A 15,890-nucleotide genomic window follows, 5' to 3' on the forward strand; every position below is an offset into this window, starting at 1 on the left:
GAAATAAAACTTCTCACCTTGCGCTTGATTCTTCCATGAGAACTTCTGAGGCAGCTTCTGAAACCTTGCAACCTATGCAACTTCTTCATCCACTACTCAAAACAGTCAAATCAACCAAGATAGAATGCAACTTCTTTTCAAGAGACATTAATGCCAAGAAATTCTGGATCACTCAAGTGGGTATACTAGATTGGAATGATGCTGAGCATTAACAACTATTTCAGTTGTGACCTATCATCTTCAAATTTCAGCTGCACCCAGGACACAATATTTCAAGTATAAGTGATCAGACACTGCATTACCCAAAATCAAGGCTGTATTTAGACCATAAGACATAGGAGCAGAATACGGCTATTCGGCCCATTGAGTCTGCTCCATCATTCGATCATGACTGATTTATTTTTCCTCTCAACCCCATTCTTCTGCCTTCTCCCTGTGACCTTTGATGTCCTTACAAATCAAGGACTAATCAACCTCTGCTTTAAATATACCCGATGACTTGGCCTCCACAGCCATCTGTGGCAATGAATTCCACAGATTCGGCACCCTTTGGCTAAAGTAATTCCTCCTCATCTCTGTTCTAAAGGAATGTCCTTCTATTCTGAGGCTGTGTGCTCTAGTCCTAGACTCTCCCACTAATGGAAACATCCTCTCCACATCCACTCTATCCAGGTCTTTCAATATTCAGTAGGTTTCAATGAGATCCCCCCTCATCCTTCTAAACTCCCGTGTACAAGCCCAGAGCAATCAAACACTCCTCATACGCTAACCCTTTTATTCCCAGGATCATTCTCGTAAACCTCCTCTGGACCCTCTCCAACACCAGCACATCCTTCCTTAGATATGGGGCCCAAAACTATTCACAATACTCCAAATGTGGTCTGACCAACATCTTATAAAGCCTCAGCATTACATCCTTTCTTTTATATTCTAATCCTCTCAATATGAATGTTAACATTGCATTTGCCTTCCTTATTACCGACTCAACCTGCAAGTTAGGGAATTCTGCACTAGGACTCCCAGGTATCTTTGCACCTACGATTTCTGAATTCGCTCCCAGTTTAGCAAATAGTTTACGCCTTTATCCCTTCTACCAAAGTTCATGACCAAGCACTTCCCTTCGCTGTATTCCATCTGCCACTTCTTTGCCCATTCTCCCAACCTGTCCGAGTCCTTCTGCAGACTCCCTGTTTCCTCAACACTACCTGCCCCTCCATCTATCTTTATACCATCCGCAAACTTGGCCACAAAGCCATCAATTTTGTCATCAAGATCACTAACATATAACATGAAAAGTAGCAGACCCAACACCAACCCCTGCGGAACACCACTAGTCACCGGCTGCCAATGAGAAAAGGCCATTTTATTCCCACTCTGCCTTCTGCCAGTCAGCCAATCTTCTATCCATGTTAGTGCCTTTCCTGTAATACCATGGGCTCCTATCTTGTTTAGCAGCCTCATGTGCAGCACCTTGTCAAAGGCCTTCTGAAAATCTAAGTAAACAATATCCACTGACTCTCCTTTGTCTACCTTGCCTGTTACTTCCTCAAAGAATTCCAACAGATTTGTCAGGCAAGATTTCCCCTTAAGGAAACCATGCTGACTTCAGCGTATTTTATCATGTGCTTCCAAGTAGCCTGAAATCTCATCCTTAATAATGGACTCTAACATCTTACCAACCACTGAAGTCAGGCTAACTGGCCTATAATTTTCTGTCTTTTGCTTCCTTCCCTTCTTAAAGAGTGGAGTGACATTCGCGATTTTCCAGTCCTCCAGAACCATTCCTGAATCTAGTGATTCTTGAAAGATCACTACCAATGCCTCCACAATCTCTTCAGCTACCTCTTTCAGAACCCTGAGGTGTAGTCCATCCAATTCAGGTGACTTATCCACCTTCAGCCCTTTCAGCTTCCCAAGCAACTTCTCCTTAGTAATAGCAACCACACTCACTTCTGCCCCCTGACTCTCTCGAATTTCTGGCATGTCGCTGGTGTCTTCCACAGTGAAGACTGACGCAAAATACTTAGTCAGTTTATTCACCATTTCTTTGTTCCCCATTACTACCTCTCCAGCGTCATTTTCCAGCAGTCCGATGTCCACTCTTGCCTCTCTTTTAATATGTCTGAAAAAACTTTTGGTATTCTCTTTTATATTATGGGCTAGCTTACCTTCATATTTCATCTTCTCTTTCCTTATTGCTTTTTTAGTTGCCTTCTGTTGGTTTTCAAAAGCTTCCCAATCCTCTAGCTTCCCACTAATTTTTGCAATATTATATGCTCTCTCTTTTGCTTTTATGCTGTCTTTGACTTCCCTTGTTAGCCACAGTTGCCTCATCCTCCCTTTAGAATGCTTCTTCTTTGGGATGAACTGATCCTGCACCTTCCAAATTACTTCTAGAAACTCCTGCCATTGTTGTTCTACTGTCATCCCTGCTGGGATCCCCTTCCGATCAACTTTGGCCAGCTCCTCTCTCATGCTTCTGTAGTTACCTTTACTCAAACGTAATACCGATACATCCAGTTTTAGCTTCGCCCTCTCAAACTGCAGGGTGAATTCTATTTGAGAGGATTAAAAAGACTGATGGCCCAGGGTTGAGTTGGGGCCTGTGTGACATTCTGGGAAATGGAGTCGGTGACAAATGGTAATGTCCATTATCTTTTCATGAATATCTAATAGTGTAATGGCTATCATTACTGATCCTAGCACTTTTAAAAATTCAATATTTGTCTAATTAAATGAATTTAAATTCTCGTGCTGTCATAAACTTGTGTCTCCAGGCAGTCCAGATCATTACTCCAGAACTCTCAATTATGAATTTAGTTAAATGACCATGCTACTGAACTTTTTATAATATTCTGTCCCACTAGGTTATGATAATAGAGTTGCTGAATTTGCAGTATTACTATCCTGGGAGTTACACTAATATTTTTAGGTTCATGCTTGGTGAGCAGTGTAAATAAGTGGCCTTGATTATGATGTCACTTGCTACATTTACCTACCATCTTCCTGCATCTCCCGAATTTTTAAGGTTTAAGGGCACCTAGGGATCAGCAACATACATTTGTCCTTGCTACCACATCTCAGAGCAAATTAAAAATGCCTCTATTTTCCTCAGCCAAGGTTTATATCCAGTGGTCTAAATAACTCCTCAATACTCTGCTCTTACTTCCTTATCTTCTTAAAAGAACAGGATCTCCACCTTTTAACCTCATGAGCATTCACATTTAGCAAACCTACAAAGAAGGTTCAAAGAGATTCTCCATAAAATTCTGCTTTGAACATCTTCAATAACATCTAACAGCTTGATCCACTATTTTTTCTATCGCAAGGAATACTGATTTTGATGGCATATAGACATACAGATTTTTGGGGCACGAGGAAGGCATTATATCATGCCTGTAGACTATGTCAGAATTTAGTACATTCTTTTGCCTTTTCAGACAGAGGGAGCCAATGTTCTTTATTGTGTTTTTCTGTCTTCACCTTAGCCTGTTTGCAATATGCAGTTTATTTCTTCAATTTCTCCCATTTTCTCACGTTCCGTTACCATGGGTCTCTGCCAGGTTTCTTTATTCTGTTGGTTATTTGGATATTCACAGGTATTCAGTAACAGTGAGAGCCTATGATAAGATGCAATCCTGCACTTCGCCATAATGATGTATGGGAGCCAGGCTTCTACCACAAGTCTGCACCCAGGACCACAGTGGAAGAAAGAGCATTACAAAGGAGCAGGCAGTCAGCAATCACGGGGCAACAGATAATCTGCTTTCTCAAGTGGATGTAAAAAAATCCATGCTTGCCTCTGAGTTCTCCCCATATCTTTGAAATTTGTTTCTCAATCAATATCACTAAGCCAGATTATCTGATGCCATGCTCTCTCCCAAACCATTCCTGAGCATCTTCACTGCATGTAACCTGCATTGAATCTGCAACTCCATTCTCTTGAAAATGCAAGGAAAGAGGGATGAAAAAATGTGCCATCAATATGATGTTACATTGCAGTTAAGTTCAGTGATATGGTGCCTTATAAGAATATAAGAAACAGGAGCAGCAGTCCCTTCGAGTTAGGTTTGCCATTCAGTATTACAGTTTTTCTGATGTTCTGATTTTCCCACCTGATCCCCATAACCAACCTTCAGACTATGTAGGCCTTAAACATATTCAATGAATCAGCATCTACAGCTGTCTGTGGTACAGAATCCAACCTACAGAGAAGAAATTCCTCACAATGGGTGACCACCTACCCTGAAATTATGCCTGTTGTTTTATTCCTCTTCATTTCCATCTTAAATGGATAACTATTTATTCTGAAACTATGCCATCTGGTCTTAGATCAAGGAGAAACAGCCTCTTAGCATCTATCCTGGCAAACCCCTCAGAGCCTTGTATGTTTCAATACGATCACCTCTCAGTTTTTAAATTCCAATTATGTCATTCTTGTTCAACTTTCCCTCATTGGAAAATGTCTTCCTCCAAAAGTATCAACCTCATAAAGCTTCTCTAAATCACTCCAATGTGAGATATCCCTCCTTACATAAAAATACCAAGAATGTATTTCAGGTGTGGTCTTCCCCACTTTTATACAACATCCCTTTTCAATAAAGGCCAACATTCCACTTGCTTTTCTAATTACCTGCAAACTTGAAAACTAACCTGCATTTCACGAGCAAGGTCACCTGTTTAACAGTATTCTGTAATTTCTCCACTCAAACAATATTCTGCTTTTCTATTCTTCCGACCAAAGATGATAACCTCACATTTCCCCATTTTATACTCTATCAGCCAAATTCACCTAACTGGTCAATAATTCCTTTGCAGACTCCTCATGTCATTCTCACAACTTGCTCTCCATCTACCTCTTTATTTTCAGCAAATTCAACAATACACTCGGTCTTTTCATCTAAGTCATTATGTGGATTATAAGTACTAGAGACTCCCGCAGTGGTCTGTGGTACTCAACTGGTCACACCTTGCCAAACTGAAAATGACCCATATATCCAATTCTATTAGCTATTACTTTATTCATGCTAAATTATTGCCTTCCATGCCGTGAACTCTTAACTTATACACTGACCTTTAATGTGGTACTTTATCAGATGCCTTTTAAAAATCGAAATCTACTCTATATACTGGATCCCCTTTCTCCACCCGGCTCATTAGATCCCCAAAGAGCTCTAGTAAGTCTGTCAAGCACAATTTCCCTTTCATAAAATAATGCTGATTCTGCTTAATTATATTCTAATTAAAATATGCTGTTTCTTTATTAATGCATTGCATCATTAATTGACTTATGGTCCCCTGCTTTTTGTCTCCCTTCCTTCTTAAAAGGTGTGTTATGTCTGTAGCTTTCCAATCCAGTATGCTCTTTCCAGAACCTTGGAAAACCATGACCCATGACCATCTCTACTGACATTTCTTTTGAGACCCTACAATGCAGACAAACAGGTCTGGTGCTCTTGTTAGCCTATAGTCCCTCCAGTATCCCTAATGATAGTGCTTGTTTTATTTTCCTCCTCCCCTTCTGCTCCTGAATTTACTTCTAATTTGGATGCTTTCAGTATCTCTCTACCATGAAGGCACATGGAAAATTTGTTCAAATTCTCTGCTATATTCTTGCTTCCGTTAATTATTCCCCAGTTTCAACCTCTTAAGGAACCAACACTGATCATAGCTACACCTTTCCCTTGTATATACAGTAGAAGAGTCAGCCTTAGCAGTCACCTCGTAACTTATTGAATCAGAGTGTCATCCTCAATTTCAAGCTACTTACAAAGAATGTATTTGTGTAAGCTCTTTCTACATTTTTATACTTGTTACTGCTAACTCTTGTAATTTGTTTTCCTTCTGTTTTTTTATTACTCATCCTTCGCTAGTTTCTAAAACTTGCCAATCTTTTGGCTTGCCACTAATCTCAGTTACATTCTTTTCTTTCAATTTGATCCCCCCACCCCCTGGCCCTCGAACTTCCTTACCTAGCCACAGATTTGATCATCTGACATGTAGTCTTTATTTCTTAATGAAGTACATCTTTGTTAAGAATATTAAAGTTACTTTTTGAATGTTAACCACCATCTTATCTTTAAATATATTGTTTTCCAGTTAACTAAAGCAGATTCAATTTCATATCATTAAATTAAAGATACCACTCGCAGACCTAAATTTTCTAATCCCAAACTGAATGTGAAATTACATAATATCTTATCACCTAATCACATAAGTGTGGCTGACATGGGAATGACAAAGAATTTTCAAACATTCAGACCACTGGTACAACCAAAATATAAATAATTACATAATTACATTGCAGATGCCCAACAGAAATTCATAACTACCTTTCCTTTCTTGAATTCCCATGTTAGTACAGTTAATACAAGGTTTTTGTATAAACCGCTAACATTTGAGCCACATACCACTTCTTCAATTTATAATATGCATTGCACAAAATTACTAAAATCAATTGCCAGAAAATTCATTAGCTCTGATCATGGGGCATTAAAACAGCATTGCACACTTCATGTGCAACCATTCACTCCGGCATCTTAGATCACAACTTTAGATCTTGATCCTATCACAATGTAGGGAATATTTCCAAACATAGGAAACAGCTCAGTCAGGTCCCAATGTTTCCTGCTTCAATTTTGCACAGCTGACATAACTTAGCAATAACAGCACATTCCTTAAAGAGACTTACAAAGAACATAGTACAGGACAGGAACAGGCCTTTCAGTCTTTGAAATCTGTGCCAACCATGATGCCAAAGTAAACAAATCCCATCTATCTACACAATTCTATCTCTTCATTCCCTTTATGTGCCTGTCTAAATGCCTCTTAAACATCACTATCACGTCTGCTTCCACCACCTGCCCTGGCAGCGCATTCCAGGCATCCACCACTCTCTGTATGAAAAAAAACTTGTTCCACACATCTCCTTTAAACTTCCCCTCTCTTACCTTAAAGCCATGCCCTCTATTTTTGACAATTCTATTCTAGGAAAAAGAATATCTACCCTATCTACATCTCTTATAATTATATAAACTTCCATCACATCTCCCCTCAGCCTGCGACATTGCAGAGAAAACAACCCAAGTTTGTCCAACCTCTCCTTATAGCTAAACAACTGCAGCAATTGTTATGATTACCTGAGAGAAAGGAGTGGGAAGGGAGCAAGCTTCTATGTTTCCAGGCCATATATTGAAATCATCAGAGGACAAACACTCCTGGAGGAAGGTCCTTTGTGGGAGAAGGGCTAGGAAACCATAACCAGGAGAGGTGCTTGAACTGTCATCCAGGAGTGAAGGCCCACAAAATATGGAGCAAAAATGTACCATGGCCTCGTCAAAGAAAGAATTCTAACATTTCAACCTGCTCCTCAAACATCCTGCCAGCAATACTCAGGCTCATACAAGCAGTCACTCATGCACACAATCATAAATGGTCAGATACCCACACATTGATTAAGCAAGGCAAAAATAGCTAATAAAAAGACTGTTTCCTGTTTCTGTAAGGAAGCAAAACATCTGCAAGAGGAAGGCTTCTCAGACTCAGAGCTGGGCAGGCATGACCCTCTAGATGCCTTTAAGGCAAACCAGGCCCATGCCAGTGGCAAGAGGAAGGTGGTGTGGTATGCTTGGTAAGCATATATTTTACGGTCCTTTATCATTTTTCACCCCTTTTTGAATTGACTTTCTTTCGATATACTGTATATCTGAATGCAAGTTGGCCACCTTTTTTAAAGAGCCATGCACAGAGTAAAGCCGAGTTTTCTTATTTATTGTTACAATTCTCTCAAGAGAATCACACAAGATCTATCCCCCAACCCAACTACAAACACAGGAGGAAGAAGAGGAATGGAGCAGGAAATAGTCGAGGAAGTACAAGTTGGCTTCAGGAACAGTGTTTAAACCTTTTTCTAGAGTTTATGGAAACAAGAACATTTTCAAAGGTCTGATAAGTAGATAAAAGTAGTTTAAACAATGTAAATTTTATTAGATACAATTATAGAAAACTTAAAACACACAGGAAGATTGCAAGAGCAATCTCATCAGTCCTATCAGTCACTCTGTGCTGCAGCCCTGAAAATTATTCTAACTAGTTCATTTTTAAAGGCACCAATTGATTTTGTTTCTACTGTCAAACCAAGCAATGAAATTTCAGTTCCTAATTACTCTGAGTAAAAAAGATTTTTCTCATATCCTCCTTATATCTTCTGTCCAACATTTTAAATCTGTACCCTCTACTTACCCTGTTTAAATTTGCTTGCTCTACTTACCCTACCTAAATGAATCACAATCTTGTATACCTCTATCAAATATTCCACTCAACTATTTTGCTCCACAAAAACAAGCTCAACTTCTGGCCTTCATAGCAAAGGGATTTGAGTATAGCAGCAGGGATATCTTACTGTAATTGTACAGCAGCTTGGGTATTGTATGCAGCTTTGATCTCCTTATCTGAAGAACAATGTTCTAGCTATGGGGAGTTCAACAAAGGTTCACCAGACTGATTCCTAGAATGGCAGGACTCATATATAAAGAGAGATTGGGTCAATGTGCTTGAATTCAGCAGAGTTTACAAAAATGAGAGAGGATCTCAGAAACCAACTAATTTCTAACAGGACTGGATGGATTAGATACAGGAAGAATGTTGCTAATGTCAGGAGAGTCCAGGATCAAGTATCACAATCTAAGGATAAGGGGTAAGTTACATAGGACTGAGAAGAGGAGAAATTTCTTATCCCAAAGAGTGATGAATGGATGGAATTCTCCCAGAGAGTGGTGAACCCATAAAGCAGTAAAACCTAAGTCATTAAATACATTGAAGGAGTTAGATATTGTTCTCAGGGATTGAGGGATCAAGGGATAGAGCTGGAACAAGGCACTGAATTTGGATGATCAGCATTATTATATTGAAATGTGTAGCAGGCTCAAAGGGCTGAATGGCCTACTCCTGCTCCTATTTACTATGCTTATCCACTGTAGTTTAACTGCTAAAATCCCTCATCTCTAGAATAATTCTACTAAATCTTTTCTGCCTCCTCTCCAGGACCATCAAATCCTTCTCAAAGAATGACAACATAACCAAATTTGGACATAATACTCCAATCGTAATCCAGCCAGTGTTTAGTACAGATTCAACTGTATTCTATTCCTCTATGTAGAAATCCCAGGATCTCACACACCTTCCCAATCATTATCAAAACATGCTCTTCCACCTTCAAAGATTTAAGTGCAAGTACAGTCAAGTTTCTCTGTTCCCATACACTCTTGAAAATTCTGCCATTTAGTCTATATTATATTTTCTTATCCTTTCTGTCAAAGTGTATCACTTCACTTTTTTATGCATTAACTTTTACCTGGTACTCAATCAGGCTGAGTATATCCTCCTGCTTTTTATTATAGCCTCCTCACTGTGCAATACAGTTCCCAGCTTTGTATCATTTGGAAATTTTAGCCCACACAACTATATCAAAGTTATTATACCAGAGAAGCTGTGATTCAGCAATGGCCCAGAGAGCAGCACCATCTATCATCCTCCAATGTTCAAAACCACCATTTACAAGTACCTGGCTCACTGAAACTGGAGTCACAGATAGATAGGGTGGTGAAGAAAGCTTTTGGCACTCTGGCTTTTATCAGTCAGGGCACTGAGTATAAAAGTTGGGAAGTCATGGTACGGTTGAACAGGACACTGGTGAGGCTGCACTTGGAGTATTGTGTTCAGTTTTGGTCACCCTGCTATAGGAAATATGTTATTAAACTGGAAAGAGTACAGAAAAGATTTACAAGGATGTTGCCAAGACTTGAGGGACTGAATTATAGCAAGAGGTTGGACATGCTAGGACTTTATTTCTTGGAGCGTAGGAGAGTGAGAGGTGATCTTATAGAGGTGTATAAAATCATAAGGGGCAATAGATAGGGTAAATATACTCAGTCTTTTTCCCAGGGTCAGGGAATCAAGAACCAGAAGGCATAGGTTTAAGATGAGAGGGGAAAGATTTAATAGCAACTTGAGGGGCAACTTTTTTTTTTGTTTACACAAAAGGTGGTATCTATGTGGAATGAGCTGCCAGAGGAAGTGGTTGAGGCAGGTACAGTAACAACTTTTAAATGACAGTTGGGCAGGTACACGGCTTGGAATGATTTAGCAGGTTATGGGCCAAATGTTGGCAAATGGAACTAAATTGGATAGGGCATCTTAGTTGGCATGGACCAGTTGGGCCAAAGGGCCTGTTTCCATGCTGTATATCTATGACTCCAAATAAATTTGCCTGTGGAGCCACTGCCCCTCAGAAGACGAGTATGGATCTGTATAAATATTGGGGGTGCAATGTGGGGATAGGGTTTATGAACATGAACCCTGCCAACCTTCTTTCATTGGGGCCCACCATCACGTCTATGTTAAATTTGATGCCTGGTCTGCAGCTCCCACTCAAAAAGTGCACCCAGCAGGTCTACCACCAAAGTACCCATTTTAAGAAGTTTCCAAGTGCTGAAGTGGCAGTGGGACTCAATAGAAGTTTGTGTGGTCAACAGTAGTTTTTAGAAATAGGGCCCCTTTAAGTCACATAGCTATAGAACAGACAACACTATGAAACCTCCTTGGGTTGTGACTAACCACTGATTGACACACTTTGGAATGTCACGTAATTTCTATCTCCTTATCTCTAAAAGAATATTTGGAAGAATTAAATTGCAGAAGGAACAACATCAATAGATATGTGTCTATATGAAAAATGCTTAATCAGCATTAAGATGAATTGTGAAGTACCCAGATGAATTTCTAGAATGGTACAGTTCAACTGGAAATGGTCATCTCTGTGTGCTGTTTCAGAACAATATGATTTTCATGCGTAGTGTTTCTAGGTACAAAGGTTTAGAGACTATCCCCAAAATCATTCCACAATTATCATACATGATAGAAATTTCTCCAATGGTTCAATGATTGGGTCATAAAGTTGGAGCGTTGGTCTGCCTAGGATTAGGTCAGTTTCAGTATAGATAGCCGTTTTGCAATAAATCTCACTACCCCAAACTATCAAGCAATATTTGCTGAAAGTGTAGTTCTTTGAAATAGGAATAATCAGCCTCAATTATAATGTACCACAATTAAGCAAGGTAACCAGCTCTGATGGGGAACCACTGCCTTCAGGAGGGAAAACTGAACAGTGGAATAATGTAATTCTGAACACTTGTGGTTAAATATCATGAAAGTCTGCTTCTGAGTAAAACAATGTCTCTTTTAGAAATGCATTATTTGAAAACCTACCAATAGATGTCTTCTGTGATTTACTGCTGTCCATTGAAACCTGCAAAAACAGATTTTATGAAATATTGAAAGTAAATACAAATCTGTGTATATTATACAGATTTTACTACAAAAGCACGTGTTTTCCCACTACCTTTGTGTTTCAAGTAACGATTAATAATATTAAAGCTAGAATTAATTATTAATAATTCCCCCAGATTACTTCTCTGTTGACTCTATGCGTAAAGTAACACTGCAACATTCTTGACAAGGACTACCTTCACACCCTCAAAATAGTGATAGGGCACCCTTTCGCCTGTACTGACACTTGTTTCATCATTAATCTTTACAAATTCTCTGATGAAGTGTATTGATATTAGCGAAAATTTTGAGAACTGCTTTGTGAAATTACAGTTCTCTGAAATTCCAATACACAATGTATTTCACTTAAAACCTTAAACAACTATTATGTTTCCATTTGGTCTAGGCTGGAAAGCAAGACAGAACTGCGAGCAATATAGAATTTAAACTTCCTTAGAACTATAATAAACTTAAAACAAAAATGGCAACATTACCTTGCCTGGAGACACAAGAAAATGCAGATGCTGGAAATCTGGAGCAACACACAAAGGAGCTGAAGGAACTCAGTGGGTCAGGGAGTATCTATCAAGGGAAATGGACAGTCAACGTTTTGGGTCAAAACCCTCCGTCAGGACTGAACTATCATCGACTGAATCGTTGACTCTTCATTTCTCTCCACAGATGCTGCCTTACCTGCTGAGATCCTCCAGTTCCTTTATGTGTTGCTCAACATTACTTTGCCAGTTTTGTTTTGATGTGTGCATGCAGTTTTAAAAGAGATGCTGTTATAGGTTTAAGAATTCTTTATTCACCTATGCAGCACTTAATTTGACTAAGTTACCAAAGCCCAAGTGTAACAAGTAGACCCAATGATGAATGTGAAAAAACAAGACTTACAAATATTAGGTTATTTCGTTTTCAGTCAATTTCATTATAGTTGAACATACTAAAACTAAAAATTAATGCACATTACATGCATTATCAAAATACAAAGATTTGACTGTTTTAAAGATAGAATGAACAAATTCATGCTGTCAATGATCAAGATTTTGGTCAAATTCCAAGTTCCAAGTTCCAGAATTGGATTTTTATTTAGAATTTATCTACCCACCATCACATGTTATGATGATTTCTACTGAGAAGAAACAGTTTACTCAAAGTAATCATTCAGAACATCAACCAGTTTGGTACAAAATAGTTTAATTCAAAGAGTTGTTGATGACTAAGCAATTAACAAGCAATTCTGCAAAACTGAAATTGCAAAACTGAAACATGAAATTTTACATATATTCTTTCCTGCACGACTGACTACAATCTCTTTTAAAACAGATTTTGTTTTTCAAATATTATGTAATAGAATGGTTCAAAGAAAAAAAGTTATAAAGATCTCTCTTCAGAGTAAATTAGTAAATTTGGTAAATTGGTTTTACTGAGGTACAGTGGAAAAACTTGTCTTGCATACCATTCATACGGATCAATTCATTACAACAGTGCATTGAGGTAGTACAAGGTAAAACAATAACAGAGTGCAGAATGAAGTGTTATAGTATACTTCTCCAATTATTGCACATAATATCTTTGTAATTTCAAATGATATTAGATATGTCTAAACTATGTCCTCAGGAATAAAAAAATTTGCACTCCCATTCTTTTAATATGCAAGAGATGAAAAGTTACAAAGTGTCAAATTGACAAATATGTGATTGAGCAAAACTTGCACAATTATTTCATTCATATAGTCATGCTTTAGTTATATCTGTTATTGTTTTTGCATATTTAGAAATGCGTATTGACATGTAATGAGGCCATACCTGTGATATATCATGTTCCTTTGCAATTCCCAAGGTGACATTGAAAGACAAAACTAAACAATAAAAACAAGTTGTTTAGGATAGAAACTACATTTTGTTGTGCTTACAAAGTAAATTACGTTAATACATTTACTGAATTTGGTGGTAGGAGATGGCAGTACACACCCAAACTAAAAACATTAAATAATGCTTAAAAACATTAGATCAAAAGCTATACAAATTTTCATTAAGTAGTAACAAAATTCAGCAATTTTAATTCCCTGAATTTCCCAGGCTTTTCCCATTCTTATTTTATCTGAATATCATGAGTGTTATAATCGCATGCCATTTGTCATTGTAATATTGTTGAATGTGTGAAAGTCATTTGACTGAGGTTGTTGAAAGACAAAAACTCTGCATCTGCTGGAAATCTGAAATAAAAATAAAGAATCCTGGAAATACTCAGCTGGCCAGGCAAAATCTGTGGACATGAGAAAAAATTAATATTTGATCACCTTTCAGCAACCACAGATGCTAACTGTTTCTCTCTCTCTCTCTCTCTCTCTCTCTCTCTCTCTCTCTCTCTCTCTCTCAAAAATCCTGCCTGATCTGCTAAGTATTTCCAATAGTCCTTTTTTTAATAACTGGGTTTATGAGGTTCCAATTGGAGCAGCTTTCAAAATAGTCTATTCATGTTGGTCTGCTGTGAAATCATCCAACTGCATGTGAAGTTTCACAGCTGAAGCACGTTGGTTAAATTACCAGACTAGAAATCCAGTTCAAATCCCACTTCGGCAGCTGGAGAATTCAAGTTCAGTTAAATAAATAATCTGGAATTTACAAATAAAAGCTGGTCTCAATAATGTTGATTGTAAAACTAGTGAATTGTTCTAAACATATGTGCAATACAATAGTTCAGAGAAGGAAATTTGCCACCCATACTAGGTAATAAGCACATGTGACTGCACACCTCGCCTTTGAAATGGCTCTGCAAAACTACTATATTGAAACATAGTAAGAGTGAAACTGGATGGAATACCCAACATCGATCTAAAGTTACAATATAATATTTTAGTTGCTGTGTTGATGATAGGACATTGGGTACAACATGGATATTTGGGGATCAATTTTAAAATAAAGACGTAGTTTGATCAAAGCTGCTGGACACATTGTAATAAAGTGACCGAGGGAATAAAGATAGCAATAAATGCCAGGAAAATAGTGCAGTGAAACACACATTTCAATGGTAAAAATATGAATCTAGGTTGCAAAACAATGTTAAAACAGAATGAATGGAAACCGGTCACATTTCATTTTAAATGAAGTTTCAAGCTTTTAAGCTGGTAAAGAGAAAGGTGATCTTTAAATAACAAGTCTCGGAAAGATGCAGCTCAGTTGTTAACAACAGATAACAAGTCCTAAGATTTAAATTTCTGCCTTAAAGTAATTATGCATGCATGGTAGAAAGTGCAAAAGTGCAAATAAATAAAGCCACCAGAATCCAACTGTAAGTGAATTGATAAAAGGCAGCCAAATCTGTAATATTTTATCTGAACAGAGAAGTGCAGTAATTTTAAAACAGAGATGGTAAGAGACATAAGCATGTGCTTGTATGAACATTCTCAAGAGATTCTGTTAATAAGAAATTTTACATTGCCTGTTGATAAGCAAAGTGAGCAGATTAGTATTGGTACTGGTTTATTATTGTCACTTGTACCGAGGTACAGTGAAAAACTTGTCTTGCATACCGATCGTACAGGTCAATTCAGTACACAGTGCAGTTACATTGGGTTAGTACAGAGGAGAATTGTAAACAATTTATTCAGTCGTGCATGGATTTCAAAGCCTTGGCTGGTTTGTATCTCTATAATTAAAAGACAGGAAACAAAATTATCAAAAGAGGGTTGTGTACTGCAGGACAGTACCATTTAGGACATAAACATTATAGCATAAAGTCTGGTTCTCTGTTTAACAGTGGAGAACAATTCCAAAGAAGAATCAGGGCAGTTGAAAAGAAATCACAAAAGACGCACAGAAACATAACAGCCAAATTGTTCATCCAGTCGAGTGTGGTAATATTGTAGTTGCCTGGATCATGTCACTGTGCAAGTTGTTGTTGACCTGGATCCCACTTGATGGAACAGCAAACAATAATTAACCTGAGAGCTACAAGAGTGATCTAAAGCAATATGTCACCTACAGCTGTAGGTATTATTTACTCTCGTTCATTTCTGTTAAGCATCATCCAAAATAACAGCAGTTTAACACAAGTACTCCATAATGCCTATCATCAAAACAGTATTCGTTTCACAGTAAAAACGTCAGAAATATTTCCATTTTTATTCATTTTTTTTAACTATAATTGCCATCATATACAACTCTCACTTTTTTTTTTACAAGTTATTACATTTCTTCATTCACAGGTTTCCTTACTCATCCACAAGCAATCATCAAAACTCCTTCAACTACATATTATAGAAATATTTTTGTGTTATTTTTAGACAACACAAAGACCACGGGTAATTCTATTTAATTACAATCTTGCTGTCAACAAGTCAAGTAGATTCCCATGTATGACTTTGCTAAACAAAATCAGCATCCATTAAGCATCCATATTCTCTAGACCTGTTTGGTTTAAATGGCTTAAATTATTTCAACTTCTTGCAATTTATATTGAACAAAAAAGTTCCTAAAATTAGCCTAAAAGTTTAATTTTACCTTGAAAGTTAATTTTAAAGACTATTTTAAAATATAAACTCTTTTTACTTTTTTGAT

The 15,890-nt window shown here is 37.7% G+C and overlaps 1 protein-coding gene across 2 annotated transcripts in view; it reads right to left on the reverse strand.

The window, feature by feature from the left end:
• The window catches only part of b3glcta (beta 3-glucosyltransferase a), a 141,829-nt gene that overhangs the window by 123,671 nt on the left and 2,268 nt on the right, over window positions 1-15,890 (reverse strand). For both annotated transcript variants that reach the window (XM_052026306.1, XM_052026307.1), the window contains exons 2-3: window positions 13,137-13,189; window positions 11,266-11,305 (exon numbers count right to left, since the gene is read on the reverse strand). In XM_052026306.1, the coding sequence (XP_051882266.1) occupies window positions 11,266-11,305; window positions 13,137-13,189 (93 nt within the window). The remainder of the gene's footprint in view (window positions 1-11,265; window positions 11,306-13,136; window positions 13,190-15,890) is intronic.

The sequence above is a fragment of the Pristis pectinata genome, chromosome 11 (assembly GCF_009764475.1).
Source record: "Pristis pectinata isolate sPriPec2 chromosome 11, sPriPec2.1.pri, whole genome shotgun sequence".
In the NCBI taxonomy this organism is placed as follows: domain Eukaryota; kingdom Metazoa; phylum Chordata; class Chondrichthyes; order Rhinopristiformes; family Pristidae; genus Pristis; species Pristis pectinata.